This window comes from Mauremys reevesii, linkage group 1, assembly GCF_016161935.1.
Source record: "Mauremys reevesii isolate NIE-2019 linkage group 1, ASM1616193v1, whole genome shotgun sequence".
In the NCBI taxonomy this organism is placed as follows: domain Eukaryota; kingdom Metazoa; phylum Chordata; order Testudines; family Geoemydidae; genus Mauremys; species Mauremys reevesii.
Window position 1 is genome coordinate 146,179,526 of NC_052623.1, and position 21,431 is coordinate 146,200,956.

The 21,431-nt window shown below is 44.9% G+C and overlaps 1 protein-coding gene across 1 annotated transcript in view; it reads left to right on the top strand.

Moving 5' to 3' along the window:
- Positions 1-18,509, top strand: part of PDK3 (pyruvate dehydrogenase kinase 3) — an 84,084-nt gene extending 65,575 nt beyond the window's left edge. Inside the window, exons 8-11 of the mRNA XM_039518846.1 lie at positions 660-761; positions 1,016-1,126; positions 8,253-8,366; positions 16,915-18,509. Of these exons, the coding sequence (XP_039374780.1) occupies positions 660-761; positions 1,016-1,126; positions 8,253-8,366; positions 16,915-17,058 (471 nt within the window). The 3' untranslated portion in view covers positions 17,059-18,509. The remainder of the gene's footprint in view (positions 1-659; positions 762-1,015; positions 1,127-8,252; positions 8,367-16,914) is intronic.
- Positions 18,510-21,431: the final 2,922 nt, after the last annotated feature.

The window sequence follows — 21,431 nt, forward strand, 5'->3', positions numbered from 1 at the left end:
AATACGTTTCTTTACAGTAGAACCTTAGAGTTACGAACATCTCGGAAATGGAGGTTGTTTGTAACTCTGAAATGCTGGTAACTCTTAACAAAACTTTATGGTTGTTCTTTCAAAAGTTTACAACTGAACATTGAGTTAATACAGCTTTGAAATTTTACTGTGCAAAAGAAAAATGCTGCTTTCGCTTTATCTTTTTAGTAATTTACATTTAACACACTACTGTACTGTATTTGCTTCTCTTTTTTTTTTTGTTTTTAATTTGGCTCTGCTGCTGCCTGATTGTGTACTTCCAGTTCCAAATGAGATTTGTGGTTGACTGGTCAGTTCGTAACTCTGATGTTCATAACCTCAAGGTTCTACTGTATTGTTTTGTGCTTTCTGGTATTGTGTCCAATAGAAATATTAAGTTACTTACAGTAAACTATTACAATATAAAAATGTAATATATTGATAGTTGACTTGCTGTCAATTACATTTTGAATTCACTCACCTATACCCTCTTCTGTATCCATGTATACATGTAGGGCAGTTTTATTCACAAGTTTTTCAGAATAACACAGTGAAAATGTATCCAGTTTGTACATTGTTACTAACAGTATTTATGGTAGAGTTGAGGTGGAGAATATATCAGAATCTAAAACATATGGTTTTAACTTTAGAACTCAATGAGAGCTACAGTGGAATTACATGAAGGTAGGAAAGAAGGCTATCCATCAATTAAAACATTAGTCACTTTGGGGAAAGAAGATCTATCCATAAAGGTAAACTAATAATATTTTTAAACTGCTGAACTGACTTTCAAAGAAATGCTCACATTAGTAATGTTTTTGATAAATTTATCTTTAATTTTACAAGGACTAAATTATGTTCTCTGTATAGGTTCTGGCACTCATTCCATTTGCATTAATGTTTATGCAAGTAATTTAAATAATGCTTTGTCTGGGTTTGATGCTTAAACTTTCTGTTCCCGAGCAGATATTGAGTGTTCAAGTAAAACCTTGACTTTTTTCTGTAGATAAGTGATCAAGGAGGTGGTGTCCCTCTGAGAAAAATAGATCGACTGTTTAACTACATGTACTCAACAGCACCTAGGCCTAGTTTGGAGCCAACAAGAGCTGCACCTTTGGTAAGCATCTGAGGGTCAGGGTAAAATACTTTTTTCAGAACGTAAGTGCAGTTACACTCTAGTCTCTCTCCTAGAGTAATCTGTTTTCCTACATTAAAACTTGTTGAAGTTTTTCTATCACAAAAATTGGATATCATCAAGAAATCTGTGTTGGCAGAACTTACCAGGAGAAAACGCTGCTGATTCTTCACTATTATTCATTTTTAGCAACTTAACTGTGGAGCAGGAAATTACTTTCCTTTGAGTGTCCTGAACACCATATTATTGGAAATAACTATATCTATCTACAGCGCAGCATTTTAAAACAGACTAGTGTGAAAGGTGTTTAGTATCTAAATTAACTAGCCTATAGTGCAGGGATTGGCAACCTTTCAGAAGTGCTGTGCCGAGTCTTCATTTATTCACTCTAATTTAAGGTTTCGTGTGCCAGTAATACATTTTAATGTTTTTAGAAGGTCTCTTTCTATGTCTATAATATATAAGTAAACTATTTTTGTGTGTAAAGTAAATAAGGTTTTTAAAATGTTTAAGAAGCTTTATTTAAAACTAAATTAAAATGCAGAGCCCCCCCCAGACCGGTGGCCAGGACAGTGTGACCGCCACTGAAAATCAGCTCATGTGCCGACTTTGGCACGCGTGCCATAGGTTGCCTACCCCTGCTATAGTGTTTTGCATGTACACCAAATAGTAGCCAATTAGCTGAGCCACATTTTTCAGTATTATAGCACTTACAGAGTAAGTAGAAGTGAGTTTGTATCAGATTTTTAAAAAATGACTTTTATACAGGTTTAAGTCTTTGTCCTCTTAAAAAAAAAAATCAAAATTTGTTTGTAATATGTGGTGTCACCAGCTAACTCATTTTAGTCTTTGCTCTTTAATAGTGGCATCTGTCATTCTATTCCTCTTCAGTAGTATCTTCTGTGCCAGATGTACAAAAATGTTCAGCACCCAGTAGCTCCCATTAAGAACAATGGGAGCTGCTGGGTGCGGAATACTTTTCAGATTTGGCCCTTCTGTTATATATGATTCCTTATTACAGGATTTATACATTTTGTATGTATTGGATCATTGAAAAATTAGTCTCACTAGTGTACCACTTGGCTGGCATTACTTAATTAGAGGATTGGTTAAAGACCTACAGTACACTTGCCTCTAATCATAGATACCCCTTTTCTCATCTTGTTTGTTCTGTACAGTTTCTTATGCAGTTTTTATCCTTGAGTATGTCAAGTAAAAATGGTATCTTTGGCACTTTCCTCTTCATCTTTTTAAATACTCTCCTACCAAGCGTGTTCTTGTTGGTATTTGGCAGTGGTGGTGAACTCCATTAGTTTGCTTTGCTGTTTGTAAGCAAATAAGAAGGTATTATGCCTGCCCTAGAGAGCTTACAATCTAGTTCATACACGTAATGTGTTTGGCATGGAACAATCTCATTGGTACAGAGAAAATTACTGTTTTCCTTCAGGTTATTTGAGTGGAGAGCTTCAAGTCTGCACCTCAACCATCTGCTTCTCTTTTTGGGTGTCTCATTGTTTGCTTCAGCCTCAGATGCTCCTTCAGTGCAAATGAACCCCAATCTACATCTCTATTGACTTGCACTCTCATCTTTCTATTGCTGCTTTTGACTCTTTCATATTCTAGATTAATACCAAATGCTTCAAAAACAGAAGTGCTCTTTTTCTAGTAAATCCTCTTGGATAGTCAGCAACATGGAATGGGCTCTTTAATTTAAACCTGAAGTTTGTTCCCAGTATCAGGAATTGTTTAGTCCTCCTTGACTCTAGTCTCTCTTCTTACTGCACCACCTTTGTCTAGAACTCATCCATACCATGAATCCGATAAAATCTCTTAATCACATTTTGTCATCACTACTTTAATTTCTCCTTTTATAGTTTTCCGAAACTCCTGCCCTTTTAAACTTTGTAAGATCTAGACTATTATGAGCAAATTATTTCCTGTGTCATTTTCAGTCACTTCTTTTCCATCTGTGAAGCCAGTTAAAAACCGCCTTCCTGTCTTTCCTAATTCTGTATAGAATAGTTCCATTTAATATCTAATCTCTCATCCACTTAATCCATACCTTCTCACTTGGGACCCAATCCTGCAACAACTGACAAGCATGCTTATTTCTAAGCATGTGCATCAGTGCTTGCAGGATTGGGGCTTTTGCTTATCCAGTTGTGCCATCTTCTATTTCCCCTGAGATTATATGATACTCTTATTTTAGTTTATGTAACATATATCAGACCTTGTCATATAATGTAAAATGATTACTTTTATTTTTCTGTTTTAACTTTGTCCCATTTTTTAAATGAGCCCATACACAATGTATGAAACGTTGCATTGATTTTGGTTTTTGTTCATTGATGAATGTTCCTTCTATTTCAATAACTTCTGCTACAAAATTAGGTCAGTGGAGAAACCTTGTTACCATGGCAGCCAGTCCTCGTGGTAGGCATCAGCAAACTAAGCAATTGCTTAGGGCCCCAAGCAGCTCACGCCCCTCCCCCCATTAATTAGTCGTATGTGTTGTGTGGGGGAGGCACCAAAAATATTCCTGCTTAGGGCCCCCACTGATCCTGACAAGGTCTTGGGATCGCCCATACTATGTATTTATAATTGACAACAGTTGAGTCCATTAACACTTATGTTTAATGACAGTTAAATCTTTAAGAGAATGGTTTCAGTCACACATTTAAAATCTGTCTGATATATACAAGGTAACTATTTATAGTGGGGAAAATGTGCTTTAATTTAGATCTAATAGATAATGTTAACAGAGCATATTTAATACAGTGTGGAATACATTTCCCGTGTATCTGCTGCACAGTCTAATGCGTGATGAAAGATTGATGTTAGAAAGCTTGTCTTCTCAAAGACCAGAGTTTTGCCCCCATTGCCTGTATTCTGTGTCCTAGAGCAAGGACAGCCCTGACACAGCAATTAATGTGTGTTAGTTGGCGTACTTTTACTTGAGAGAACAGGGTCATGTTAAAACAAGATCCCTGGAATCTGAACCTTATGGCCTTCAGGGTGTCCACCAAAACACTGCATGAAAAATAGGAAATCTGCTTTCCAAAGAGTGAGCTGGAGAATATGGGGAGGGGAAGGTAGAATAAAGGAATGAATTGGTGTGGGATGGCACAAACAAAAGGGACAGGAAACAAGAAAGAGACTGCATGCCCAACATTTAGGGGCAGTGGGTTCTGTTTAGTCTTGATCCACTCTTGAGGGTGAATCATGTCAACTGTTAGCTCTCCCAATTCACATGCTTTTTAACTTTAGCAAAATAACTAGTGTCCTATGTCCAGCAAAGATTTGAGTGTTGTTTTTTAAAACATTTCTTTGGAAATTGATTATTTTGCTGTCCTAGGAAGAATTCTTCCCTTGTTAACGATTCACAAGAAATAAATGTGCTCTTAAAATGAGATGTCTCCAAGTGATGCATGTGTCTGTATGTCCTGTGTTAATGGCAGTCTTTGAGAAGTGAGTTTATGGCATGCTGTTTTTTAATTTAAAAGAAAGAGCAAGTAAACAAACAGCTATTTTCACAGTGGAAGCACAGATACTAATAACTATATAACAAGCAGCATGACAAGTGTTTCCAGGAATTATCTTCACCATTTCTCGCCTCCATTTCCCTCCAACTTACTGTTATAGCCATCAACTTAAAAGTTGAGCAGTGCTGTAAACCAATCCAGGTCTCTGCATTTAGCTTCTGTAAAAATCAGGCAACTTCCCTGGAAGAGTGTGTATGTGTAGTATGTGTGTCTGTAAAGATAGAAATGATAAAGTTGCATAACATGAGAGAATATGTCATGGGAGCTGGGGTATAAAGGTTTTATCAATATGAGTTTGGAATAGCTGTATTACTCATGAGTGTTGAAGCCATGCATTAATTGTGTAGGGCACCCCAAACTCATGCTAGTAAAACCTTTATAACATAGCATCCCATTGTGTATTTTAAAATCCAGGCCTGATCCTCAGCTGATGTAAATCCAGTGTTGCATTGTTGACTTCAGTGTCATTTTACATCAGCTAAGAATCTGACACCACATATCTTGCAGTCTACCAAGGCTAGAAACATTGTATTGGAATGGGGGTTTCCTGGCTTTCCAAAATATAAAATGCCCAGGTCTTGCCCTAAAGAATCACAAGGTACACTTCTCACAAGATACTCTTCCACTCTGTGTACACATTTTTGTTTGTAACGCAATATGCATACTGATAATTTTAATGTATGTACATATATATCATTTGTGTGTTCATTGCATGTATTACTCTATTTCCCTGAGGACCTTACATGATGTTTACCTTCTTTTCTGGGAGGCAGATTTTGGGTCTGAACTGATTGAAAGTTTGTGCTTTCAAGATGGTGGCCATAGCAATAAGTATAGTGCCCCCAGTGGATATATGTTTGTGTAGTGAGTGACTCATTGCAATTTGATGCTACTTTTCCATACAGCTTAAAGTGCATCACTCAAGAGGAAGACAGTGTGATGTACTTTACTTTTATAATTAAGGTCCTAAATTAAGGAGATGGAGAAGACAGAGCAAGATTATAATAATGCAGTTTGTACGCAATGTGATGCTTGGACCATTGTTGATTTTCTGAAAAAGGTCAGGGCTGAGGTTCTTTGGCAGAGCTATGTGGGGAAGTTAGCACAGCAACTCACGTACATAATGCCTGGCTCAAGCCAGGGTTATTAACACTAACCTCATTAGTAACTTTTCTCTGAAGTCTGTCAAGATGACACATTAACAGCCTTATTATGCAACTTGTTACTGGATATTGGTGGTACTAGAATTCCCATACAGGGTTTCGTACAACAGCTCTGTTCGTCATTACTGCCCTCCAAACAGTGGATGGGCTTGCTAGGGAGCCACAGAGGTGAGTGATTCCTCTAGTCAGTGAGTTAGTTAGCCAAGAAGCTGGAGCAGCCATTTGCTTGCCCACGTTTGTGGGATGTGATTCTTCACAAGGACTAGATTATATAAATGACTGAATGTTAAATGAGCATTTCAGTCCTTTTCCTGTGATTCTGGTTTGCCTTTCTTGTTGTTTTGCTGTAGTTTGCTGTAGTTCAGACTTTCTTGGCAGCATTTTGTTGGTTATTGCTTTGTAAGAGCATAGTTTTCAAGCACTTTGTTTATTTTGCAGCCTATCTTTCTTACTTTGGAAAGTCCTTGCCAATATAGGGGGATGCAAACAAATAACACACACTACACTACTAGTGTGGGCCCCACACTACAAGAAGGATGTGGATAAATTGGAGAGAGTCCAACGGAGGGCAACAAAAATGATTAGGGGGCTGGAGCACATGACTTATGAGGAGAGGCTGAGGGAACTGGGATTGTTTAGTCTGCAGAAGAGAAGAATGAGGGGGGATTTGATAGCTGCTTTCAACTACCTGAAAGGGGGTTCCAAAGAGGATGGATCTAGACTGTTCTCAGTGGTAGAAGATGACAGAACAAGGAGTAATGGTCTCAAGTTGCAGGGGGGGAAGGTTTAGGTTGGACATTAGGAAAAACTTTTTCATTAGTAGGGTGGTGAAGAACTGGAATGGGTTACCTAGGGAGGTGGTGGAATCTCCTTCCTTAGAGGTTTTTAAGGCCCAGCTTGACAAAGCCCTGGCTGGGATGATTTAGTTGGGTTTGGTCCTGCTTTGAGCAGGGGGTTGGACTAGATGACTTCCTGAGGTCCCTTCCAACCCTGAGATTCTATGATTCTATGAACAAGTATGGTGATTCTCTGCCTCAGCTGGGCACACTGAAACAGGGCATGCTCCGCTCCTGTCTTTTTGCATCACAGAAACCTGCTTAGACTCCCTTAGTTGTTTATCCAGCTGTGCCATTAATTTACAGTCTCTTTCAGCAGTACTATTTGCAGTGTACCTTGTGCTTTTGGCCCTTCCCCCGGGGCCTGAGAGGAGCTGCGGTTTTTTTTAGTCTGAGATCTCCATGAGACTGGGCTCAGCTAGCCCTGATCCTCTCTCCCCCTCGCTGCTTTCCTGTGTCCTTCTTATCAGTCTTGAGCTGATGGGCCAGTTGGCTCTTCAGCTCGTCCAGCCTCCCCCCCCTCACACTCCTGAGTGCAGTAATTTAAGTTAATTATCTAATCATCCTTTTCTGAGGGAACTGAGTGATCAGAGTGCAAGCTCACCTGGTAACTCTCTGCACTCTGTCACAGGGGCTGAAAGTTTGGATCTGCAGGTAAAAACTTGTTCCACTATCTGCAGTGAAAGAGAAGACTGCCAGTATGATAACCCTCATTTCCATAGGCTAGGGTCATGAAAGAGGAAGACTTTGTCTCCTATGTAATTGGGGATACAGGTCTTAGTGTGTAACCACTTCAAGCCTATGAATGAGGAGTCTGTGCCTAGGCAAGTAGAGTGTGGCTTATAATGGGGCCTTAATATTTAACAGAAGGGCTACTATGCTGCAGCATGATTTTTTTGATGATGAGTAACCATAGCAAGGGCTATCTGCTTATTACTATTTTGTATATTATTGGTAAAGTTGGAGTCCTTACTTTCCCTACACCTCCCTTCTGTCCTCCATTGCAACATGTTGCAACATGCCATCAACAGTCATTGGTCTACATTGTTAGATCAGCTGAAGTATGCAGGGCTGTGTCTTGCTTTTTCCACATTCTATTCCAAGATAATAAACTGCTGTCAGCTACTCAGTACCACCAGCAATGAATGAAATGTTGCAGCACAAGCTATCTCATGAGAGAACTGTACAGAGCATCATCCTCTTTTGTTTGGTAGGGACTGCTTACTGTTTGTGCTGCTAAATTAACTGTATTCTTGGGAAAGTAACAACATGCACGAGCTAGTCTACTAAAGCCTCTAATCAGATTTGGTCCTTATTTTTGTATGTTGCCAAAATGTATACTGCTATTGGAGATTTTTCTCTTTAATATTTAAGCGAGTAAATCTTGTATAGGCAGAAAGAAGGCTGCAATATATTATATAGGCTGAGGAACAAAAGAAAGTCTGAAGGGCAAATTGGTGCAAATAATTAGCTTTCTTTAACCTTGTTTTCATATAATTATAGCTCATACAGTGTATTGATTTTTAACTTCCTCACCACACATTTTTGTTTTGTTTTTGTTTTGTAGGCTGGATTTGGGTATGGTTTGCCAATCTCTCGTCTTTATGCTAGATACTTTCAAGGAGATCTCAAACTCTATTCAATGGAAGGCGTGGGTACTGATGCTGTAATTTATTTGAAGGTAACAACTTGATTCCATCTTAAGATAGTAAAGCTCTCAATATAATTCTCTTGTCAGGCAGAACAGTCAACTGTTCCTCATTTCACACTTAAGTTCGTTTCCAGTGTATATGTACAGTTTTTTAACTTGTATTATTGTACTTAATTTAAATCAGACATGCAGAATCTAAAAACTGAAGTTATAAATGTGGCATTTTTGACGACAGGCTTTGATATTGAATTAGCTTGTTTCCGGTATGTTTTTTATCCCTTAATGTTGGGTCTTTGTTCCAGATTTTGATTTTGATCCATATTAAAGTGATGAGATACCCAAGACTCTGGTTTGATGGCAGGCAACTTTTGTTAATACTTTTGTTCTTTTGGCTTCTGACTCTTGTGACCACAATTAAATTGGGAGAGCAGGAAGAAGTGCACATTGGAGTGTAGAATAATGATACATGTTAAAATGTTCCATATCTATTTTTTTTTCTCCTCCTCTGTCTTCACTTTTACTTCTCCCATCTTTGGGGCTCACCCCTTAGTACGAACCTTGCCCCAACCAATGAAGGTTAGATAATTATTGTTTGGAATTTACCAAGGATTGATTCTCCATCAATGGCAAGTTTTAAATCAGGATTGGATGTTTTTCTAAAAGATACGCTGTAGGAATTATTGTGGGGAAGTTTCATGGCCTGTGTTATACAGGAGGTCAGACTAGATCATCACAAAATAGAGAAACTCTCATGGCGAACGTTCTGCCAGGCGCTCCCCCTCTCTTATATTAAGGGAGTTCCATCTCGAGTGTGTCTGCTGAGCTCAACTGTAGCAGTATATCCTGCAGGGAGAGGCATCACTCAGGTAACCAGGTCGCAAATAAATCAGGATATTTAAAGCCAACTGCTTGAATCTGACCCAGAAGCTTATTTCAAGCCAGTGCATGTCACATAGTGCTAGTCCGTGCAGCTGCACTGAGTAAGCACTTAATAAGTAATTCTCCACTAGCTTCATCTTCTGAATGGTACCGAAGTGTACATAGAGTGCATTACAATAATCTAATCTTGATTTGACGAAGGTGTGGATAAGTGTGGCAAGGTCCTAACTGGAGAGAGAAGTTGAATGTTGGTGGGCTTACTCACCAGCCTAGGAAAATGCAATAAATAGAAAAAACTGCTACCTGTACATCCAGGAGCAGCCCAGGATCTAACAGAAACCCCAAGTTGTGCACTCATGTTACAACTCACAGTTGCAGTCCCTCTTTGAATTCTACCACCTCTTCCAGCTGCTTCTCCATGACCCACCAACACTATCTCAGTCTTGCCTGGATTGTGTCAAGCCAGCTGGCTTCAGTTCTAGATTCAAAGTAATCATGTTAGATCTAGGGCAGTGGTTCTCAACCAGGAGTACATGTACCCATTGGGCTATGCAGAGTTTTTCCAGGGGGTACATCAAGTCATCTCGATATTTGCCTAGTTTTACAACAGGCAGCATAAGAAGCACTAGTGAAGTAGGTACAAACTAAAATTTCATACAGACAATTACTTGTTTATACTGCTCTGTATAGTACTATAAACTGAAATGTAAGTACAGTATTTATATTCTAAATGATTTATTTTATGATATATGGTAAAAATGAGAAAATAAGCAGTAATAGTGTGCTGTGACATTTTTGTATTTTTATGTCTGATTTTGTAAGCAGGTAGTTCTTGGAGTGATTGCTCATGTGTATTCCACAGTAGGTGTGTGTGCTCACCACGTGCACCGATGCCGAAAGATTTTCCCCTAGCCGAAACCGTAGGGGGGGAGTGTCCCCCATGACTCCTGGAGTGGCACCTGCCTGGCGCAGTATAAGGGGAGCCCCGCGCTCCACCCACCCTCAGTTCCTTCTTGCTGCCAGTGAAGGTGCGTCAGAACTGCTCTGCTCCAGCTTCGCTGTAGTTCGTCCCCAGAACTGTTCGTTCGTTTAGTACCTGTAGTTAGTTAGCTGAGTAGTTAGTTTTAGTCAGTGAGTCCGGGCAGGGGCATGCCCCAAGCCCTGGCATTTAAGTCGTGTGGTTCTTGTCGGCATTCTATGCCAAGAAGCGACCCGCACACAGACTGTTTGAGCTGTTTGGGAGAAACCTACAGCAGTGAAAGGTGCAAAATTTGCAAATCATTTAAGCCCTGGATTAAAAGGGAAAGAGACATTAGGCAACGGGCAATTCTGATTGAGTCGGCGCTGACCCCGACCCACCGCTCCCGGGGGCAGGGAGGGGGCAGAGTTGGGGTGGGGATTTTGGGGAAGGGGTTGGAATGGGGGCAGGGAAGAGGCAGTGCAGGGGTGCCCATGCCGGTGCCCAGAGCTCCACTGATGTCGGCCCCCCGCTCCAGAGGCAAGCCACCATTTGGGATCTCCACAGTCACCCTTGGCTCAGTACCGGTCTCGATCAAGGGAACGTTCCCGACGTGGATCACCGCCCAGCGTCTGCTCGGGGCAAAGTCCACGTGGATCGCCCCTGATGCCGACTAGACTGTAGGGCTTGGTTCTGTCTGACCAGGACTCGCGGCACTGGTCCTCCTCAGACAGCAGATATCCATGGGACCGCGGCAGACGTTGTCGTCGGTCCTCGTCCTGGAGAGGGTACTGCAGTCCGTCAAGGCACGGTCCTCGACACTGTTCCCGTTCAGACTCTGCTCCGAGTCTCCGCCAAGACATCGCAGCCCTGGGCGTCGATCGCTGGCGTCTCACTGTCACAGGTCCACCTGTCAAGGCTGTTTGCGGAGCAGCAATTACCATCGCTATTGGTCCTCTATGTCGAGATCATCGTCCTGTGACCATCACAGATCCCGGCACCGCTGCTCCTCTCGGTCGAGAGACAGCAATGGATCCTACGCCAGCTGGGTCTCCGTTCGTAGCTGCGCTTCAACGAGCCAGACCGGCCAACTCGGACAGCCGGCTCCACCAGTGCCACAGCAAGTGCAGTCGCACTGAGCGTTGTGGCTGGCCCAGTGCTACCAGTGGGCACCATGGCCTCCAGCGGGAGCTCGCTCGGTGGCCAGAGCTTCGGAGGCTCCGTCAGCTTCCATCTCCAGACCCCCAACAAAAGAGTCGGTGGAACACACGTCCTTGGCACTGTGCCCGGAGTCCGACCAGGTGGTGGATCCTCCAGTGCCGGATGATGCCCTGAGCACCGCGCTAGCCTCTTCACCCCACCCGGATGAGGCAATTGCGGCCCTGCCCCCCTGAATCCCACAGGCGGGCTTCAGGGCCCACCAAGACCTCTTAAAGAGGGTAGCAGCAAGCCTACACCCTCCAGGCAGACAAGATGGAAGAGCCTGCGGACTCCCTGTTCAACGTGCAGTCCCAATCAGCACTGGGTAGGGTGGCCTTGCCACTCCATGAAGGGGTGGCTAAGATTTCGAATGCCCTGTGGCAAACACCGGCCTCGTTGTCCCCTATATCAAAGAAGGCGGAGCGAAAGTACTTCATACCCGCTAAGGGGCAGGAGTATCTATATACTCCCTGGTGGTCGAGTCGGTCAACCACAGGGAATGACAAGGTCAGCCAGCCATGACCCCAAAGAACAAAGACTCTCGGAGACTGGACTCTTTCGGTAGGAAAATTTATTAATCTTCGAGCTTTCAGTTACGGGTGGCGAACCATCAGGTTCTCCTGGGCCGGTACGAATTCAATCTGTGGGGCTCTGTAACGGGTCGGACTCACCCCTGTGGCGCCTCCTGCTGGTGACTCTGGGAATTAGCTCTGTCCAGTGTTGGAGCGCCCTCTGCAGGCTGGCCCCCGCGCCCTCTTCTCCTGGCCCCCGCTGTCCCTCCCTGGACCTGGTGCCCTTTCACATGGGGTGCTGCCCCTGGCAGTAACCCCTTTCTCTCTGGGTCTCCTCTTCTTGGGGAACCCTCACCCTCTATCCCCACCTTGCCTCAGTATTGGCTACTGCCAGTCATTGTCTAGCCTCACACTCTGGGGCAGACTGCAGTATCAGCCTACTCATCACAGGCAAAGGGGTTTGGACCTGCTGCCTTGGCCTACCCCTGGGCTGCCCTCTGCAACCCCTAGTACCTGTTGGCCCACTGCTAGGCCGCAGCCTGGGGCTTTCCAGGCTGGAGCTCCCTAGCTCCTCAGCCTTTCCCCAGCCCTGCTTCACTCAGGTATCCAGTCTCTAGCTCCCTACAGCCAGGCCCTTCTCTCTCTGAAGGCAGAGAGAGACTGTCTGGGCTTCTGGCCTCCAGCCTTTTATAGGGGCCAGCTGTGGCCTGATTGGGGTGTGGCCCAGCTGCAGCCACTTCCCCAATCAGCCCAGCTTTTAGAGCCACAGCTCTCAAGCCCTGCCAGGCCGCTTTTAAACCCCTCAGGGCAGAAGCAGGGTCCACCCTGCTACAGGCTCCCTGTCCAAGTTTGAGGACTCCCTCCAGGAGCATGATAAGGAGGAGTTCAGGGTGCTCGTGGAGGAAGGGACATCGGCAGCTTGAGCTTCCCTGCAGGCTGCCTCGGATACTGTGGAGACAGCCGCGTGATCTATGGCCTCAGCGGTGTCCATGAGACGGCTGCTCTTGCTCTCTGGGCTGTCCAGCAAGATGCAGTCTTCTATGCAGGACCTCCCGGTTGATGGGAAAGCTCTGTTTGCAGAGGAAACAGATACAAGTCTGCATGGCATGAATGACTCCCGCATGACCCTCCAGACACTGGGTCTATATGTCCCGGCTCCGGCAAAACCTAAATTTAAGCTGCAGCAGAGTTCTACCCTGGCTTCCCTCCTGAAGTATGAGGCCGCCCATAAGAAGCAGCGGGACTATAAGAGATGCCCTCATAGACAGTTTCGACCTGCCCTCCAGCCTGGTCCCTCTAAGGGCAAGCAGGCGGGGAAAAGGCATTTTTGACAGGATGCTCAGGGGCAACCCGCCAGTCCTTGTTAGGGATCCAACCCCAATAAAGCGTCCCTTCTCCAACCGGTTGTGTGCTTTCCTCCCAGAATGGTCGTGGATCACCTCGGACCGATGGGTCCTCAGCACCATCTCCTGGGGTTACACCCTCCAGTTTAACTCCTCCCCGCCCAACCACCCCCCGCCCCTGTCCTTCCCGAGGGACCCCTCACACGAAGCCCTGCTCGAGCAGGAGGTGGGGCGGCTCCTGGAACAAGGAGCGATAGAGGCAGTGTCTGAGCAATTCACGGGCATGGGGTACTACTCCCGTTACTTCCTTATCATGAAGGCCAAAGGGGGGCTCAGACCCATACTGAACCTATGGGGCCTAAACCAGCACATGGTGAAGCTCAAGTTCCACATGGTCTCCCTGGCTTCCATCATTCCCACCTTGGATCCTGGGGACTGGTACATCACCCTCAATCTGCAGGACGCGTACTTCCACATCCGACGCGGCTGCGGTTCCCCATTCCCGGTGGGACACAATCATTACCAATTTATGGTCCTCCTGTTTGGACTGTCCATTGCCCCCAGGGTGTCTACAAAATGCATGTCAGTGGTAGCGCCCTACTTCAGATGGCAGGGGGTCCAGATCTTTCCATATCTGGACAATTGGCTAGTCAAGGGCACGTCCCGGTCGCAGGTGAGGAATCACATGGCGCTCCTCCTGTCCACGTGCACCGCCTTGGGCCTTCTGGTAAACAACACCAAGTCCACGTTAGTCCTGGTCCAATGCATAGAGTTTATCGGGTAGCTCTTGGATGCAGTGTCGGCCAAGGCCTCCCTCCTGCCAGACAGGTTCAAGACCCTGAAGGGTCTCATTGACTCGGTCATGAGGTTCCCAGTTACAATAGCCAGGGTTTGCCTGCAGCTCTTGGGTCATATGTTAGCGTGCACATACGTGGTTCGACACTCCAGACTCAGGATGAGACCCCTCCAGCTCTGGCTGGCCTCAAATTTCTCCCACGCCACAGACAGGATGTACAAGGTCCTCACAGTGCCACACTAGGTGATCACCTCCCTGAGGTGGTAGTCCACCTCAATCAACGTGATCCAAGGGGTCCCATTCAGGGATGAGGCCCCATCATTGGAGCTGGTGTTCGATGCGTCTGACCTGGGTTGGGGTGCCCACGTGGGGAGCGTTCAGACCCAAGGCCTGTGGTCGGCTCAAGACCTGACCCTACACATAAGTGTCAAAGAACTCAGGGCAGTGCGGCTGGCGTGTATGGCCTTCCACTCCCATCTGGAGACCAAGGTAGTCAAGGTCCTCATGGACAACACGGCCTCCATATTCTATATCAATAGGTAAGGCGGGGCCCGATCCTCTGCCAAGAAGCCCTTGGGCTATGAGACTTCTGTATAGCCCACAATATCCACCTGAAGGCCTTCCACTTACCGGGCTTCCAGAACGAGAAGGTGAATCACCTAAGCAGGGACTTCTTGCAACACGAGTGGTCCCTCCACCAGGAAGTGGCCCACTGGCTCTTCCGAAGGTGGGGAACTCCTCAGGTGGACCTGTTCGCGACTGCTCTGGGACAGGTCTGGGGAGGGGCGTTATCTCCGATGCCTTTCTCCTGTCCTGGTCAGGCAGGCTTCTCTATGCCTTTCCCTGGTTCCCTCTAATCAGCAGGGTCTTGGAAAAGATAAAATCGGACAAGGCCCGGGTCCTCCTGATCGCCCCGACATGGCCGAGGCAGTACTGGTACGGGAGCCTCATGAGCCTGGCGGTACCTCCGCCGTGGCTGTTACAGCTCCGCTCGGACCTGCTGTCACAGGGCCACCTCCTCCATCCCAAACCAGCGGCTCTCCATCTCACGGAGTGGCTGCTCAATGGTTAGGAGGAGAGAGGAGGGTGTGCTTGGAACAGGTTCAGCGCGTCCTCCTTGAAACTGGGCGGCGGACCAGGGTGTCTCCCCGGTGTCCGCCTCTATCCAGCTTATCCTTGATTACCTCCTCCACCTGAGGGCCCAGGGCCTGGCGCCCTCGTTGGTCAAGGTGCACCTGGCGGCCATATCGGCCTTCCATCTGCCAGTGCAAGGACACACGGTGTTCTCCCGCGCTATGAGTGGCCAGTTCCTTAAAGGTCTGGAACTCCTCTTCCCGTAATGTAGACCCCCAGTTCCACAGTGGGACTTAAACCTGGTCCTAGCTCGTCTCACAGGACCCCCGTTTGAACCGTTGACCACGTGCTCCTAGTATCACCTCTTGTGGAAGGTGGCCTTCCTGGTTGCTATCACGTCGGCTAGACAAGTCTCAGAGCTCAGGGCCCTGACCGCTGAACCCCCCCATACACAGCCTTTCACAAGGACAAGGTCCAGCTCCACCCACACCCCGCGTTCCTCTCTAAGGTGGTCTCCGCATACGACATGGGTCAGGACACTTTTCTGCTGGTCCTCTACCCCAAGCCTCAGGCATCCAGTGAGGAACACCGCCTTCACACGCTTGATGTGCAGTGGGCCTTGGCTCTCTACCTCGAGCGAACTATGCCGTTCAGGAAGTCCTCGCAACTGTTTATCGCCTTGGCTGAGCACACAAGGGGCTTTCCACCCAGAGGCTTTCCAACTGGGTCACTTCGTGCATCCAGTGCTGTTATGAACTGGCGGGCATTTCCCCACTGCCCATTATGAGAGCACACTTGTCCCAGGCACAGGCCTCGTCAGCTGCCTTCATGGCCCACATCCCCATCCAGGACATTTGTAGGGCTGCCACGTGGTCTTCGGTTCACGCGTTCACCTCGCACTATGCGATCGTCTCCCAAACCAGGGATGACGCCAGGTTCGGCAGGGCCCTCGTCCATCCTGGGAACTTGTGAACTCCTACCCACCTCCAACAGATATAGCTTGGAATCACCTACTGTGGAATACACATGAGCAATCACTCGAAGAAGAAAAGACAGTTACCTTTTCTGTAACTGGTATTCTTCAAGATGTGTTGCTCATGTCTATTCCACATCCCACCCTCCTTCCCCTCTGTCGGAGTTGCCTGGCAAGAAGAAACTGAGGGTGAGTGTGCAGCTCCCCTTATACCGTGCCAGGCAGGCACCACTCCACGGGTTGCGGGGGGTGCTCCCCCCCTAGGGGTACTGCTAGGGGGAAAACTTTCAGCATCGGTGCATGTGGTGAGCACACACACCTACTGTGGAGTAGACATGAGCAACACATCTCGAAGAACACCAGTTACGGAAAAGGTAACTGTCTTTTTTTAAGTGGTGAAACTTAGGGGTGTGCAAGACGCATCAGATTCCTGAAAGGGGTACAGTAGTCTGGAAAGGATGAGAGCCACTGCTCTAGGGGAATGGGCCTGCCAAAATAGTTTAAAAAAAAAAAAAACAACTAAAGGGCCCCCTAAAACTTTTTTCTTTTAACCACTTTCTTTTTATTCTCTTTTTAGCCACCATTCCCATGGAGACGGGGGGAGCATTTCAAAATGGATTTTTTTTCATGGATTTTTATTGCAATATGGTCAACCCATTTTGAACTGGGTCACCATAAGCATAGTCAAAGTGGCTTCTAAAATATCATGTGTGGGGGACATGTAAATAGTTGAAACTTTTGTTGAATGCAGAAGTTAGGGTTCATAGAGAGTCAGTTATCTTGTCTACCACTTTGTTGCTGAGATACGTACAACAATCTCTTACCATTGCTTTCATTTTATAGGCTCTTTCAAGTGAATCATTTGAAAGACTTCCAGTTTTTAATAAGTCAGCATGGCGGCACTACAAGACTACACCTGAAGCTGATGACTGGAGCAATCCTAGCAGTGAACCCAGGGATGCGTCTAAATACAAAGCTAATCGATAATTTACCACCTTTGTGTCTCCCGAAGACGACTTCTGCATTCAGTTTAAAGTCTATGCTTTGTTCCAAAATCCTCTGAACCATAGTAGCCAATTACTTCCATACAAAGTCCTATCAGGGCACTGAAATTGCAAAAACAAAGTGATGTATGAAACTTAAGAAAAGCACTAAGCATTTTTGATGTGGGTGGTGTTATAACAACTTTACCAAAATATGCTTGGTTAGTTTGGTTTTATATTGACAAATGGGATTGCACTGTGATTGCACTTAAGTACACAACTGTATAGCAAAAGGGTATTACTTCTTAAAGGCCAGTTTTTAGGCACAAATAAAAATCAGCAAGATCTGTAGAATCCCTTTAATAGTCAATAGCATCTTACACAACAATATGATGTAACAGACAAGTTCTAACATAGCTGAATGTGTGCTTAGAAAATCCACTCTTTGCTGCAGTTTCATATTGCACATTCAGTGTCATCTGTTATGTAAAATCCTTTTGGGCTCTTCAGATCTTATAGCTAATGACAACAGAGATGCATAGTTCTTAGAGCGTTTCTGTAGCTTTAAACTGATGCTTTCCCCATATTCCCAAATCCATTTGTCAAGTGCATCCAAAAATATATATTCTTGTAAGGCATTGCAACTTTCACCTCTTAATATGCACCTTAATGTTTTACTGAATTTGCACAAAATGCCAAATGATAAATCACATTAATTATTTTAAGAAAAGATTATAAGGGGTCAGTGCTTCTCTCCATTCTTGCAAGTAACTCCCATTGATATAGAGGTGAAAGAATAAATTTTATGTGATGTTCTTTGCCTGTCAGATACTTTTTTTGCTTTTGCTTTTGGGAAAGCATACTGAGGAACCAGACAGCCAGTCACGTAAATGAATTTGCCTTAAGAATGTTGGTCACCTGGAACCTGATTAGTTGTAAAACGGTAAATAATTTGCCAAGTTATTTATCTATGTAGCAAAAGACAATAGTCTGGTCATTTGAATTTGTACTGTATATAGAGAGTTGTTGCACACTGGCTTTTGGAAAGCATTACTGGTCTAAATATGTAACTGGGAGCATAATAGAAACAATGAAGGATAATTAAAAATAGGAGATGGCTGATAAGAAGTTGATGACTTCTTCCAAGGAGAGAGAGAGAGAGATTCATTTAACAGCATTCTCTAAAATTGGTTGAGAGTTACTTATGAATGTCAAGAAGCTGTACTATACCAAGTTTCCACCAAATGTTGCCTCTGATATTGTGGGTCCATAGAGTGTACTATAGAGGCTAGGCGTTCTGGTAATATCCTAACTGCAAGAGTAAAGGTAGAATGGGTTCTAATAACAATTGTACTTGAAGATGCACCCTCAATATCTCTGGTGTTTTGATATTGTTTGAAAGATATTGCAAGATTTTAACTAGACAAAGCTTGTTTACTAAAACTCAGCAAAATATCCCTTTGTCCTCCTGAATATTTATTTTGTAAGAATTAGTCTGTTAGATAAATAAGGAAAGGGTGAGAACTTCCTGGATATTTTTTTTTAAAAAACTTTGTTTGAGTTAGAGTAATGATGTTACTTTGCACTTACATAACACACTTCATCCAAGGATCTCAAAGCACCTTGTAAGCAATTCAGTCTCTCAGCACTCCATTTTTTTGATGCACAAACTGAGAAAAGATAAAGTCCTGATCCTGCAGACACTTCCATGTACTTGTATGGAAGTTAACCACCTGTAAAATTGTGTGCAGGATTGAGGGCCGATGTTAAACAATAATCCCGCATGGTTGAAGAGAGAGAAAACTGCCATTCACATGCTACAGCCAAGTGGTCCATCTGTCACTGTGGAAAAATCAATGTAGTCACTGAAGAATACTTTAAATGGCTAGAGTCTTAATTTTAAAGGACACATTAGACCAGAAATCTAGTCAGTTTGAAAAAAAAAAAATGTTACTGCCATCTTTTGTACTTTTACAATCTCCTTCTTTTTAAGTTGTATCCTTGTTGCTGTTTGAAAGATTCCCCAAAAAAGTAGATGAAAACTGGTCATACGGGGAGACTGTGAAACTGATTATGCAAGAAGTGGCAAAATGTAAAATTTGCTTGAAAATATAATTAACTACGAACTTCAAAGAACAGAGTACATGTATGAGAAGTGTAAAATTTTTGCAGTTATTAGGAAAAAGTCATGTTACGACGCATTGAGTGATTTTTAGGTCTAGACTGCTTCTGTTTGGGGAAATCTTGGCTTACTGGTTTATAAATGAAAATGAATAAAATAGTCCATGCACAGGAATGTTAAGCAGAAATTCCCTTTTGTGTAGCAGAAGTACATTAAGAAAATAAATACAGAAGCCAGTGAATGAGAAGTGAAGATATGAAGGGCAGGTATTACCATAATGGCTGAGTCACTACTTTAACTAAAACAATTTGTTTGCCATTCAGGGCTAATCTGACTACTGAATTAGGATGAATGCTTTGGTCCTCCTTAAGCAAAGAAAGTTTCTGTCACTTGCAGATTGGCCACCAGATGCTCCTTACTGCTCTAGGGAAGAGGAGTTGGTGCCATATACATTTTCTTCACATCCTATTACGTACTTGAAAACTCATGTCCTCTGAAATGGCTGCAATTAGCAATTTATTCGTTGAATCCTCTGCATGTCCTGATAGTTCAGAGAAGAGAGATGAGAGCAGATTCTACTCTCTTCTCTTTCCACCAGGCACTCCTACTTCCTCTGTTTTCCTGTCATTCTCTAGTCACTCTTGCTGAGTGCAGGCAGACCCCACTCCCAGTGGTTGGTCTCCCTTTCCCTACTCCTGAGGGAATTCTGTGCCAAAAAATTAAATATTCTGCGCACAATATTTTAAAATTCTGCATCTTTTATTTGTCAAAATAACACAGTATAATCACACCATTTTCAATTATTTGCTGACAAGTATTTTGAAATAAATTACCAAAATAATTGAAAATGGTATGATTATATTGTTGTTGTGTTTGTGTTATTTTGACAATTAAATGCAGAACTTTGCAGAATTTTTATTTTTTTATTTTTTTGGTGCAGAATTTCCTCAAGAGTGCCAAGGTTCTGTGTGGTGCAGCCTGCGTGTGAGCAGCTCGGTGGAGGTCTGGGGGGAATCTGGGTGCACGGGGGCTCGGTGCGAGGTTCTGGTGCAGGGGGAATGGGACTCTGCAAGGGAGTATGAGGTGAAGGTGGTTAGGGCTTGGTCAGGGTGCAGCTGGTTGGAGCTCAGTGGGGTGGGGGTCTAGCTAGGGGTGGCTCCTGATGCAGGGGGGAGGCAGGGTGGGGTTTGGGGGGCTCGGTGGGGGGGTTCTGAGTGTGGGGGGCTCCTGATACAAAGAGGACTCAGTGGGTAGGATTCCAGTTACACGGGTTGGGGGGAGGGGTCACTGTACATGAAGCTGCCCCCCCTGTCTGCCCAATACCTGTGAATCCGGACCCCCCCTCTGCACCAACACCCCTCCCCCACTGAGCCTCACCTCCCTGCACTTGGAACCCCCCGAGCCTCACCGCCCCCCTGCACCCAGACACACACACACACCCCTCCCATGGTGCAGAGCTTCCTGTAGCCAGGAGAAGTTTCTGGGGCTTGATCTGACCCAGCCCTGGCTGCTTCGGGAAGGGAAGGGGGAGAGGGAACTCCATCTCCAGCCTCCTCCAAACCCCTCCTAACATGCCCGGGTGGCCAGGGCATCCCCAGACTCCTCTTCCCCTGGCTGCCTGAACAGCTGCGTCTGAGCTGTCAGGAGGGGTGAGTGAGCACTGGTGAAGCTTCTCTTTGCTTCCTCACAGAAACCATTTTCTGCAAGGAAGCAAAGGGATTCTGTGGGGAGGGCATTTTTCTGCTGTGCTGCAGTTGTGCAGGATTTCCCTAGGAGTACCTCTTTTTTTCTGCCTTACCTAAGCCACCAGCCTACCTACCTGCACAGAGCTCACTTCTGCCCCAGGTTTGATCTCCCTAACTCAAGTAATCTCCCTCTGCAGCATGTTGGCCTGTGGGAGTGGAGAGGAATTGTCAGCAGGGGAAGTTTGATAGGGAGAAGAGTTTCATGCAGTTTGTGTTATCTTTTGGATAATATTTAAAATGGAGATTTTGTCCTCCTATGGTTTTGTAGTTCCCTTCCCACTTTTTGAAGGAGTATGGATGTCCTCTCATGGATCAGTAACTGGTTAAAAGATAGGATACAAAGAGTAGGAATAAATGGTCAGTTTTCGCAATGGAGTGGTCAATAGCTGGGTACCCTCCAAAGATTTGTACTGGGACCTGTGCTGCTTAACATACTCAGATGATCTTGGAAAAAGGGGTAAACAGTGAGGTAGCAAAATTTGCAGATGACACACAATTATGCAAGATAGT